Source organism: Elephas maximus, chromosome 13, assembly GCF_024166365.1.
Source record: "Elephas maximus indicus isolate mEleMax1 chromosome 13, mEleMax1 primary haplotype, whole genome shotgun sequence".
Lineage (NCBI taxonomy): Eukaryota > Metazoa > Chordata > Mammalia > Proboscidea > Elephantidae > Elephas > Elephas maximus.
In genome coordinates, this window is record NC_064831.1 from 103,589,703 (window position 1) to 103,602,702 (window position 13,000).

The 13,000-nt window shown below is 39.8% G+C and overlaps 1 protein-coding gene across 1 annotated transcript in view; it reads left to right on the top strand.

The window, feature by feature from the left end:
* Nucleotides 1-13,000, top strand: part of GABRG3 (gamma-aminobutyric acid type A receptor subunit gamma3) — a 966,133-nt gene that overhangs the window by 69,435 nt on the left and 883,698 nt on the right. The window contains exon 3 of the mRNA XM_049905849.1: nt 736-803. Coding sequence (XP_049761806.1) covers nt 736-803 — 68 coding nt within the window. The remainder of the gene's footprint in view (nt 1-735; nt 804-13,000) is intronic.

Here is a 13,000-nt window from a genome sequence, read left to right on the forward strand (position 1 = left end):
TTGATTCTTGCCTTTCTGCAATTTCCTGCTGCTGTCCTCTGTTCCCTGATTCAGAATCCCTCAAGGCCAAGCACTGTTTTCTTGCTTTTATTTGTGGAGGAGTGTTGGAAAGATGGGAAGCCCCTGTGGTGCAGTGGTTAAATGCTCAGCTGCTAATCAAAAGTTTGAACCCACTAGCCTGTCCGTGAGAGAAGGATGTGGCAGTCCACTTCCACAAAGGTTTACAGCCTTGGAGACCCTATGGAGCAGTTCTACTCTGTCCTATCGGGTTTCAATGAGTTGGAATCCACTCGACAGCAGTGGGTTTGATTTTTTGGTTTGATTTGAAACTGTGATCTGTTTGCACTGACATCTTCCCAGAATCCTGTGTTTGATTTTATAGTAAAATTTTGACATTAAATTGCTTATGTATTACCTTATGTTTTATCTTATAGCTTAGACATATAATCAGCTTAACTAATGTTACAGAATATCTATATAGTCACCTATCACTGACAACTTGTACTTTGTAAACATGTTCCTAGAACTTATTTTTAAATATAAGTAAGAATCTTTCTACTGAAAATTTTAAAAGGTAAGGCAGACAGAGTTTGTATTGTAACTACAGGAAAATCCTAAAGAAAAATCCATATTTTTCAAACATTCCTTGAGGTATCACCTGGTCATTGGGAAGTTCAATATTGCTTTCCTCTCCTCTGGCACCAAATATTAACACACATGTGTTTTTCTCCACAGTAAAGCCGACTGTAATTGATGTCGACATTTATGTTAACAGCATTGGGCCTGTGTCGTCGATAAACATGGTAAGAAGCTACTTTATTTCTGATCTGATGACCTGGCATCTGTTCTTGCTTCCATGCTCATTGTGGATTTCTGTCTGAGGTTCACCATGCTGGTCTAGAACTCACAGTTGATTTCTTAAATCTGGGGCATTTGTTGATAGTTTAAATGCTAAAAATGGTAAAAACCTAGAAGTAGGACATGTGACACTAGCAGTGAAGCATTGATCTCATGATTAAGAAGTAGTCCCCCCTCCTCCATACACATATTTACAGCTCCTAGTTATCTTGGTGGGGATGTCTGTAATTATGCAGTCATTGGTTGTATTTGACTTCATGAATACACGGGATGAATCTATATGACAGCTTTTTGACTTTTAGTTCCTTTTTATTAAGATCCAAGAGATCTGCCTTTTAGTGTTTCTCAGGAAAGGATCAGAGATTACCCAGCTCATATTTCTGTCTTTAGCTGAGCTCTGCAGATGCATCAATTGTCTTTTTTTTTTTTTTTAAACAGGAATATGTATATAGAAGGAACCCTGGTGGCACAGTGATTAAGTGCTTAGGTGCTAACTGAAAGGTCAGCAGTTCAAATCTACCAGCCCCTCCTTGGGAGAAAGATGTGGCAGTCTGCTTCCGTAAAGATTTACAACCTTGGAAACCCTATGGGGGCAGTTCTACTCTGTCTTATAGGGTTGCTAGGAGTCAGAATTGACTCAACGGCAGTGGGTTTGTTTTTTTTTTCTTTTTTAATGTGCATAGAATCACTCATGTGATTTCACTGAGTAGGATATTCCCACAGATGTGCAATCAAAATGACCTCAAGAAATATCTATTTTCAATGTAAAAGAATTTCTTCCCTGTAAGAAAGTACTTAGCTATTACACACATCTCTGTATGTATGTGTTGTGCCATGCCTTCCTGTGTGGAGTAGGGAAGAATTCTAGGAGCACACAAAGGTGCTGAAAAACTCAAGGGACATGGGAACCCCTGTCCACTGGATGTCTTCTCTGTGTTCACAACTTCGCATTTGCTCCTGGGTTTGTGGGATGTGTGAGGCTGGGTGTGGGAGATTGTCCAAATGCCTCCCTATTGTTACAGCGTTCTGTGGGTAGAAATGACCCCTGCAAAATTAGTAGAAAAATATTTTAAAATGTTCATCTTTACTCTGATTATATGAAGGTTGCATGTAGGAGTAAAATTATAATTTACAGCTCACTCGAAAAAATCCTCATGTCATTCATAACCTGGTGAAAAATGGGAAAAAGGTAAAATGAATAAGAGTATTCACTTTACACAATTGCTGGGCTGTAGAGTGGCTGTATCTTAAAAGCAAAGTGTAAACATAATATTTACTTTTTCCTGATAAGCATTTGGTCAGCCGACTTCGTAAAGAGAGTGATCTCTTATTGATGTAATTTTTTTTTGTTTTCTTTTCTTACATTTGTTACATATCACTTTATTCAGCACCTTTAGATAATACTAATTTATTTCTAACACACACACACACACGCACACACACAGCCTTTGCAGCAGTATAGTTAAAAAATTATTTTGGAAACAGGTTGTCATGTTTGCGTATATAGGGATTTTTGTGAACTTCTGTAACTGTGAGATTACTTTGTACCAAATATTCAGTTTGCCCTTAGAATTGATGGCTTAGTTTCCTCACGGGAATTGTAGGCTACAGAGGAGGGGGAGAAGTCAACTGATAACTACTGCAGGGTGAGAAGGACTTGCTAAGGCAGGCTTCCCCCTTGGAGAGTTGTTGGGAACTGGAATGGATTTCTCTGATGAGGTGATCTCCCCCTAAATCTTGACCGGTAGGCGAGAAGTTTGAATTAGAATTACTAGTCCTTATTTATTTATTTATACTTGTTCATGGTGACGAGGTCCTTGGTGAGGAGAGGTAGGACAACAGGGTACATGAACACATTGGGGGGTGACACCTGTGGAGCCCATCCCTGTTCCATTCCACTCTTGGCTGAAGTTTTCAGGTGTGACATTAGGAGGTGATGTCAACAAAAGATAGCAGGGAAGGAGGGAAATTCTATTCCATGAAGGTTTATTATTACTAGAGGGTGGCCCAGGAATGTTCATCCTTCCAAAAGAAGTCAAGAGTGCAGCACCACAGCGACCCTTTGGTTTTCTCTGCATTTATCTGCTTGAGGTTTATAGCAAATTTTTCATCTGCAGTTTTATATCTGTCTTAGTTATCTGTGATGCTATAACAGAAATACCACACGTGGATTGCTGTCGTGGATTGAATTGTGTCCCCCCAAATTGTGTGTTAACTTGGCTAGAATCTTCTATTTTGTGATTTGAAGTCGTTATCCTATAATCCTCCATTTTGTGTGTTGTAAATCCTGACCTCTATGTGTTAAAGAAGCAGGATTAGGGTGGGATGTATCTTGAGTCACCACCCTTACGCAAGCCATACCTTTGCTTGAATCACACCTTTTATGTTACAAGAGATAAAAGGAGAGAGAAGCAAGCAGCGATAAGGACCTCAGTTCACTACTGAGAAGAAGAGATGGGACCAGAACACATCTTTTGGAGCTGGGGTCCCTGTGCTGAGAACCTCCAAGAACCAGGATACAGAGAGAGAGCTGTAACACTGGAGACGATGAAAGATGGCAAGAAGCAGGAGCAGAGAAACAGTGGCAGGAGAACCAGGAGACCTGTGTGATGCAGTGCAGAAGCTGGCTAATGGGATGACAGAGAGCCAAGTGCCTTCAGGTAGAAGGCTTCCTGGTGGAGTGGGGTGCCTCTGGGTACTTATCAGCAAAGCTAAAGAGCTTTGTAATATTTGCCTGAGCAGGGCAGAGGGTGGGTCGAGGGCGAGTGAGAGCTGCCTGCGGACACGACACAGCTGAGAAGAGGCTGCCCTGACTAACATGGACCGTTCTCCACAGCCGATAGAAAGAAAAAGACTTGCCCTCGAGCCAGAGCTCTGAATTCGGACTTCTAGCTTCTTAAACTGTGAGAAGATAAATTTCTGTTTGTTAATGCCATCCACTTGTGGTATTCTGTTATAGTGGCACTAGGTAACTAAGACAATGGCTTTAACAAACAGAGACTAATTTTCTCACAGTTTAGGAGGCTAGAAGTCCAAATTCAGGGCACAGTCGCTAGTGGAAGGCTTTCTCTTTCTGGCAGTTCTGGGGGAAGATCCTTGTCTCCTTTCAGCTTCTATTCCTCAGTTCCTTGGCAATCTTCATGTGGCCTGGCATCTATCTTCCCCCATCTCTGCTTGCATTTCTGTGCCTAATTTACTGTTTCTATATCTTGGAGGTGATTGGCTTAAGACATACCCTACACTGTTATGGTCTCATTAACACAATGAAGAAAGCCCTATTACCAAATGGAATTACATTCAGAAGTATAGGGGTTAGGATTTACAACACATCTTTTGGGGGACACAATTCAATCCATAACAGTACCCTTCATTAGTTTTTGAAAATGTTGGCTATTATTTCTTTAAATGTTGTTTCTGCATCTCTCTCTTTCTCTTCACAGTCTAGGACTCCAGTCACATGAGTGTTTCTACCTTCTCTCATTTGTTTCTTATGCTTGTTCTATTTTCTCATCCTTCTGCTGTTCATGGTTCAGTCAGTGGAGACTTTTCTGACCTATCTTCTAGTATGCTAAGCCACTCCTCATCTGTGTCTAATTATCTGTTAAAGACATCTACTGAGTTCTTAATTTCAGTTAGTGTAGCTTTCAGTTCTGAAGTTTTAATTTCATATTTTCTAACAGATTTCAGGTCTCTAGTGAAATTCTCCATCTTGCTATTTTCTTGACCTGTTAATCGTTAAAATCCATAATTTATAAAGGCAATATCTTGATCACCTGTGGTACTGTTTCTATTGTCTGTTTTATTGCTTGGATCTCTTTCTTCCTATGTTTGCGTAATTTTGAGTTTGTATAAAAATTGTAGAGGCTTTGGGTGAGGTTTTCTTCACTCTCTAAAGGTCTGAATTGACTTGAACTGGTTCTCGCCCACTGCTATAGGATATCTCCCAAGAGTTTCCAAGTTAGAGTCCAGGTTGCATCCCAAGGCCATTCCATGAAGGTCCTAAACTCTAATTTTTGAATTTCCAGCATCATATAATGGCTCAAAATTCTGCTGTTCTTTTTAGCTATTTTCTGGTTGCTTTTTAACCTCTTTTCTGTGTGGCTTAGCAGCAAATGTCTTCAGACATTTTGAAAGTCTCAAGTATTGTATGTTTGGCTCACCATCCTTGTGTGTTCTCTGGGTTCTTGTCCCCTCTTATTTGACTGCCTTTGCTGCCCCAAACTTCAATTTTTCTCTCAACCTCTACTGGTTTCTATAATCTCTAGCAGCCACTCTTTGCCAGTCCTTAACATCACATACCCTGCTAGTAGGAGACAAGTTCTAGGGAGTGACATACAGGGGATTTGATCTACCACAGTGAGCCCAGCTTCTCTGCATCTGACTTCTTCAAATAATTTATGATTTTCTATTTTACCTGGCTTTTCTGTTCGTTCCTAGAGAGAGCACTGGACTGCCACAAGCTACCCCACTGTAACCGTGTACTCTTGTTTTGAAAATTTAAGTTCAGATGGAATAAGTTTAATTTTTAATAAATAACAAAGAATAAATTGTAACAAAGAGTAAGGCCTAAAGGAACCTTTTTTCTTGCTTCAGTAGCCTCCAAAATGCCTTCAGGATCATGAAGAAGAGAGTGTATTCCAGGATCAATGTTTCAAAGTTTTCCTTCAAAATGATGAGTCTTCAAAGGAAACTAAAAGAGGTTAATTACTTCTTTCAGCAGTATTAACTTTAGACGAACAAAGCACTTTCCCGTGATCAGTTGTTTAAGAGGATGGTCTTATATGTGGTTCCAATATTCTTTTAAGACATTTTACACGTAAAATATGTGTATTCCAGATTTGATTCATCACTGAAAGGAAGGCCTTTGCCAGATTAGGAGAGTTTTCAATACAAATAATAATATTTAAAATATATGTATATAACATAAATCAGTAGGCTGTACTGGAGAAGCCACACAATTTAAATGGAAATGATTTCTGGAGTTAAAAAAAAAAATATCCAGGAACCAGAAGGAAGATGACATTTAAAGGCCTTTCTACATCTGAGGTTCAGTGACTCTCATTCTGTGGTAAGTATGCATGTACCTGTGAGGCTCTGGAACCCCATGCCCATGTCTCTTTTTGCTCACTTTCCTACCTCTAGCATCCAGCCCAGAGGCCCCAATAAATTCTTGTCAAATTAATGAATAAATGAAAACCCGTCTTAACCCTCTACCTCTCCATATGCATACCAGTCAGTATATCTTTATGTATAAACACATACACCTTCTGCACACCTATAGAATTTGCCATGTCTGTAGGTCATAGTATAATTAGTAGGTTCACTTCTTTTGCTCTAATGATATTAAACAAAACCAAACCTGTTACTGTCCAGTCGATCCCAACATATGGTGAATCCATGTGTTATGAAGAACTACTTCATAGGGTTTTCTTGACTATAATCTTAATGGAAGCAGATTGTCAGACCTTTTCTTCTATGGTACCTCTGGGTGAATTTTTTTTTTTAATAATTTTTATTGTGCTTTAAGTGAAAGTTTACAAATCAAGTCAGTGTCTCACATATAAACTTATGTACACCTTACTGCATACTCCCATTTACTCTCCCCCTAATAAGTCAGCCCGCTTTCTCCCTCCATTCTCTATTTTCGTGTCCATTTCGCCAGCTCCTAACCCCCTCCACCCTCTCATCTCCCCTCCAGACAGGAGATGCCAACATAGTCTCAAGTGTCCACCTGATACAAGCAGCTCACTCCTCATCAGCATCTCTCTCCAACCCATTGTCCAGTCCAATCCATGCCTGATGAGTTGCCTTCGGGAATGGTTCCTGTCCTGGGCCAACAGAAGGTTTGGGGACCATGACCACCAGGATTCTTCTAGTCTCAGTCAGACCATTAAGTCTAGTCTTTTTATGAGAATTTGGGGTCTGCATCCCACTGATCTCCTGCTCCCTCAGGGGTCCTCTGTTGTGCTCCCTGTCAGGTCAGTCATTGGTTGTGGCTGGGCACCATCTAGTTCTTCTGGTGTCAGGATGATGTAAGTCTCTAGTTCATGTGGCACTTTCTGTCTCTTGGGCTCATAATAACCTTGTGTCCTTGGAGTTCTTCATTCTCCTTTGATCCAGGTGGGTTGAGACCAATTGATGCATCTTAGATGGCCGCTTGTTAGCATTTAAGACCACCTCTGGGTGAATTTGAATCCCCAACCTTTAGGTTAGTAACTGAGTGAAAACCATTTGTGTCACCTAGGAACCTTCTAACAGTATTAACTAACACCTATTTTTTTATTCAGAGTTTTCATTGTTTTAAGAGCTTAATCCTGACAATAAACCTATGAGGCCAGTGATATTATCACCCAAGATTTATGCAAATAGAGCTAAGGTTTAGGATGCTCATGTCCTATTCCCAAGGTCATCTGCTTGGAAGATGAGAGAACCATCATTCACACTATGCAAAACTAAAATAAAAGGGAATCAGTGTGGGCTATGCTGAAGGACTTATACATAAAACCAATAAATTTTAAACCAACATTGTATGCCCTCTTCTCAGTGTCCTCCTTTGTTGTGGGACTTCTTATCATTTTATTCAAAATGCCATTAAAGGTGCTATTTGTGTCTATTGTGTGGCTGAGTATGGATTTCTCAGCAATTTAAGGACACTGGACTATCTGTAATTATAATAAAACATCTGTCTTTTGTTAATAGGGATCTGGCACTCTAACCCTTTAAGTGGATGAATAGCTTCTTATTTGTCTTTTCATCTTGAATTTTTCCATTTCTGTTGAATATTTCACAATTGATTTTCCTCATTCTTTGAAATATGGGCTACATTATGTATCTGAAAAGAGAAGCTTCTTTATGCCACATATAAAAGCCTTTATCTGAAAGTGATGACCTTGGGCTAGCACTCCCTGTTAAATGATCTGAGGTAACACCCCTCCCTGCCTTGGCGAGGCTCACACAGGCTACGGTGTTGGCACAGGCCCAGCTTGTCCAATGGCAGGGACCCTGGGGCAGTTTGAGAAGGTGGGAGCGCCTTCAACAGTGAGGTTAGGCATGAAGGCACTGTGGTGGGGAGGACCATCACGTGGTCAGGTAGTTGGTCACAGATCTTTTTCTGAGGATCCCCCTGGTGGTGCTGTGAAGAATGGGCATGCTGTAGGGGATGGGCATGCTGTGGGTGATGAGCACAGGGGTTGAGCAGACTGAGTTAGGAAACACATTAGGATTTAGTCGTAGAAGTCCAGGGTGAGATATGGGGTGTTCTGAATCTAAAGAGTGGCAGTAGGCTATAGGGGATGGCCTGTATTTGAGAAGTACAACTTCAGGATGTGGTGGGTGACTGTCTGTAGGCAATAAGAAGTGGAAGAATCAAAGGGCCTCACATGCTTACAGCATTCACCAATCCAGTAGCTATTCCTGAGCACTTGATCAGTTTTTGTGCTGAGCTAGGTGATTGGGCACTAGAGTCAGGTGATGGGAGCACCAGAGCTGGGTATTGAAACACCCAGGTGAAGAGAATAAACCACAGTGTTTACGGACTGACATTCCTGTGGGATAAGACATTAGGCAAGTAAACACAAACTCTTGTCTTCCAGGTGTGAACAGTTCCAGGAAGAAATTAAACAAATGAATGGGGCCAAACTATGAGGTTTCCTTAGATTCGGCTTGGAAAGAGAGGAAAGTAGAGGGAGCTTAGCTGGGAAAGCTCAGTGGATGCCTCATCACAAGGGGCTTTCTACACCATGACGTGGGTCTTGGATTTTATTCTGATATCAGTGGAAAACCTATAAGTGGTACTAAACAGGTAAATTATGTGATGTGACATACCTTTTCTTTTTTAAAAAATTTTTATTGTGCTTTAAGTGCGAGTTTACAACTCAAGTCAGTCTCTTGTACAAAAATTACCTGGTGGTGTAGTGGTTAAGTTCTACAGCTGCTAACCAAGAGGTTGGCAGTTCGAATCCGCCAGGCGCTCCTTGGAAACTCTATCGGGAAGTTCTACTCTGTCCTATAGGGTCACTATGAGTAGGAAACGACTTGACGGCAGTGGGTGGGTTATATACTCCTACTTGTCTCTCCTTGATGAGACAGCACACTCCTTCCCTGCACTCTCTATTTTCATGTCCATTTGGCCAGCTTCTGACCCCCTCTGCTCTCTCATCTCCCCTCCAGACAGGAGATGCCCACATAGTCTCATGTGTCTACTTGATCCAAGAAGCTCATTCTTCACCAGTATCGTTTTCTATCCCATAGTCCAGTCCAACCCCTGTCTGAGGAGTTGGCTTTGGGAATGGCTCCTGTCTTGGGCTAACAGAATGTCTGGGGACCATGACCTCTGGGGTCCTTCTAGTCTCAGTCAGACCATTAAGTCTGGTCTGTTCACGAGAATTTGGGGTCTGCATCCCGCTGCTCTCCTCCTCCCTCAGGGGCTCTCCATTGTGTTCCCTGTCAGGGCGGTCATTGGTTGTAGCTGGGCACCATCTAGCTCTTCTAGTCACAGGCTGGTGCGCAGTCTCTGGTTTATGTGGTCCTTTCTGTCTCTTGGGCTCATAATTACCTTGTGTTTTTGGTATTCTTCATTCCCCTTTGCTCTAGGTGGGTTGAGACCCATTGATCATCTTAGATGGCCACTTGCTATCGTTTAAGACTCCAGAAGCCACTCTCCAAAGAGGGATGCAGAATGTCCTTCTTAGTAGATTTTGTTAATGCCAGTTGACTTAGATATCCCCTGAAACCATGGTCCCCAAACCCCCGCCCCTGCTACGCTGCCTTCGAAGCATTCAATTTATTCAGGATACTTCATTGCTTTTAGTTTAGTCCAGTTGTGCTGACCTCACCTATATTGTGTGTGGTCTTTCCCTTCACCTAAATAATTCTTATCTACTAATTAGTGAAAACCCCTCTCCCTCCGTCTGTCCCTCCCCCTCCCTTCCCCCTCTCGTAACTGTCAAAGAATATTTTCTTCTCTGTTTAAGCTATTTCTTGAGTTCTTATAATAGTGGTCTTATACAATGTTTGTCTTTTTGCAACTGACTAATTTCACTCAGCATAATGCCTTCCAGATTCGTGCATGTTATGAAATGTTCCACAGATTCATCACTGTTCTTTATCGATGCAAAGTATTCCATTGAGTGAATATACCATAAGTTATCCATTTATCCGTTGATGGGTACCCTCGTTGCTTCCATCTTTTTTCTATTGTAACCAGTACTGTGGTGAACATGGATGTGCAAATACCTGTTCATGTAAAGGGTCTTAATTCTCTAGGATATATTCCAAGGTGTGGGATTGCTGGATCTTAAAGTAGTTCTATTTCTAGTTTTTTTAAGGAAGCACCAAATCGATTTCTAAAGTAGTTGTACCATTTTACATTCCCACCAGGAGTGTATAAGTGTTCCGGTCTCTCCACAACCTCTCCAACATTTATTTTTTGTGTTTTTTAGATTAATGCCAGCCTTGTTGAAGTGAGATGAAATCTCATTGTAGTTTTGATTTCATTTCTCTAATGGCTAATATTTGTGAGCATTTCCTCATGTATCTGTTGGCTACCTGAATGTCTTCTTTAGTGAAGTGCCTGTTCATATCCTTTGCCCATTTTTTAATTGGGTTATTTGCCTTTTTGTAGTTGAGTTTTTGCAGTATCATGTAGATTTTAGAGATCAGAAGCTGATCAGAAATGTCATAGCTAAAAACTTTTTCCCAGTCTGTAGATAATCTTTTTACTCTTTTGCTGAAGCCTTTGGATGAGCATAGGTGTTTGATTTTTAAGAGCTCCCAGTTATCTACTTTCTTTTCTGCATTGTTAGTAATGTTTTACATGGTGTTTATGCCATGTATTAGGGCTGCTAACGTTGTCCCTATTTTTTCTTCCATGATTTTTATCTCTTTAATTTTTCTATTCAGGTCTTTGATCCATTTTGAGCTTATTTTTTTGTTTGTTTATGGTGTGAATTATGGGTCTTGTTTCATTTTTTTGGATGTCCAGTTATGCCAGCACCATTTGTTAAAAAGGCTATCTTTTCCCCTTTGAACTGCTTTGGCGCCTTTGTCAAATATAAGCTGCTCATATGTGGATGGATTTATGTCTAGATTCTCAGTTCTGTTCCATTAGTCTATGTATCTGTTGTCCCAGTACCAGGCTGTTTTGACTACTGTGGTGGTATAATAGGTTCTAAGATCAGGTAGAGTGAGGCTTCCCACGTTGTTCTTCTTTTTCAGCAATGCTTTACTTATCCAGGGCCCCTTTCCCTTCCATATGAAGTTGGTGATTTGTTTCTCCAGCTCATTAAAAAATGTTGTTGGAACTTGGATTGGAAATGCTTTAAATCTATAGATTGCTTTTGGTAGAATAGACATTTTTATAATGTTAAGTCTTCCTATCCATGAGCAAGGTATATTTTTCCACTTATCTAGGTCTTTTGGTTTCTTGCAGGGAAGTGTTTTGTAGTTTTCTTTGTGTAAGTCTTTTACATTCTGGTAAGATTTATTCCTAAGCATTTTATCTTCTTGGGGGCTATTGTAAATGGTATTGATTTGGTGATTTCCTCTTTGATGTTCTTTTTGTTGGTGTAGAGAAATCCAACTGATTTTTGTATGTTTATCTTGTATCCCGATACTCTGCTGAACTCTTCTATTAGTTTCAATGATTTTCTGGAGGATTCCTTAGGGTTTTCTGTGTATAAGATCGTGTCATCTGCAAATAGAGATACTTTTACTTCTTCCTTGCCAATCTGGATACCCTTTATTTCTTTATCTAGCCTAACTTCTCTGGCTAGGACCTCCAGTACAATGTTGAATAAGAGTAGGGATAAAGTGTATCCCTGCCTGGTTCCCAATCTCAATGGGAATGCTTTCAGGCTCTCTCCTTTTAGGATGTTGGCTATTGGCTTTGTATAAATGCCCTTTATTATGTTGAGGAATTTTCCTTCTATTCCTGTTTTGCTGAGAGTTTTTATCACAAATGGGTGTTGAACTTTGTCAAATGCCTGTTTTGTATCAATTGATAAAATCATGTGATTCTTGTCTTTTGTTTTATTTATATGATGGATTACATTAATTGTTTTTCTAATTTTGAACCATCCCTGCTTACCTGGTGTGAATCCCACCTGGTCATGGTGAATTATTTTATTGATATGTTGTTGAATTATATTGGCTAGAATTTTGTTGAGGATTTTTGCATTTAAGTTCATGAGAGATAAAGGTCTGTAGTTTTCTTTTATTCGTGGTGTCTTTACCTGGTTTTGGAATCAGCGATATGCTGGTTTCATAGAATGAGTTTGTTAGTATTCCATCCTTTTCTATGCTCTGAAATACATTTAGTAGTAGTGGTGTTAACTCTTCTCTGAAAATTTGGTGGAACTCTGCAATGAAACCATCCAGGCCAGGGCTTTTTTTTTTGTTGGGAGTTTTTTGATTACCTTTTCAATCTCTTCATTTGTTATGGGTCTATTTAGTTGTTCCACCTCTGTTTATGTTAGCTTAGGTAGGTAGTGTGTTTTCAGGAATTTATCCATTTCTTCAGGGTTTTCAAATTTCTTAGAGTACAATTTTTCATAGTAATCCGATATGATTCTTTTAATTTAATTTTAATTTTAATCAGTTGGGTCTGTTGTATTATCACCCATCTTATTTTTTATTCAGGTTATTTGCCTCCTCTCCTGTTTTCCTTTTTTTGTTTGGCCAGTGGTTTATCAATTTTGTTGATTTTTTCAAAGAACTGCTTTTGGTCTTTTTAATTCTTTCAATTGTTTTTCTGTTTCATTTAGTTCTACTCTAATTTTTATTATTTGCTTTCTTCTGGTGCCTGAGGGCTTCTTTTGTTGCTCTCTTTCAGTTTGTTCAAGTTGCAGGGATAATTCTTTGATTTTGGCCCTTTCTTCTTTTTTGTATGTGTGCATTTATTGATATAAATTGACCACTGAGCACTGCTTTTGTTGTGTCCCAAAGGTTCTGATAGGAAGTGTTTTCGTTCTCTTTGGATTCTATGAATTCTTTATTCCATCCTTACTGTCTTGTATAATCCAGTCATGTTCGAGGAGGGTATTATTCAGTTTCCAAGTGTTCGATTTCTTTTCCCTGCTTTTTCTGTTATTGATTTCCACTTTTATGGCCTTATAATCAGAGAAGATACTTTGTAATATTTCAA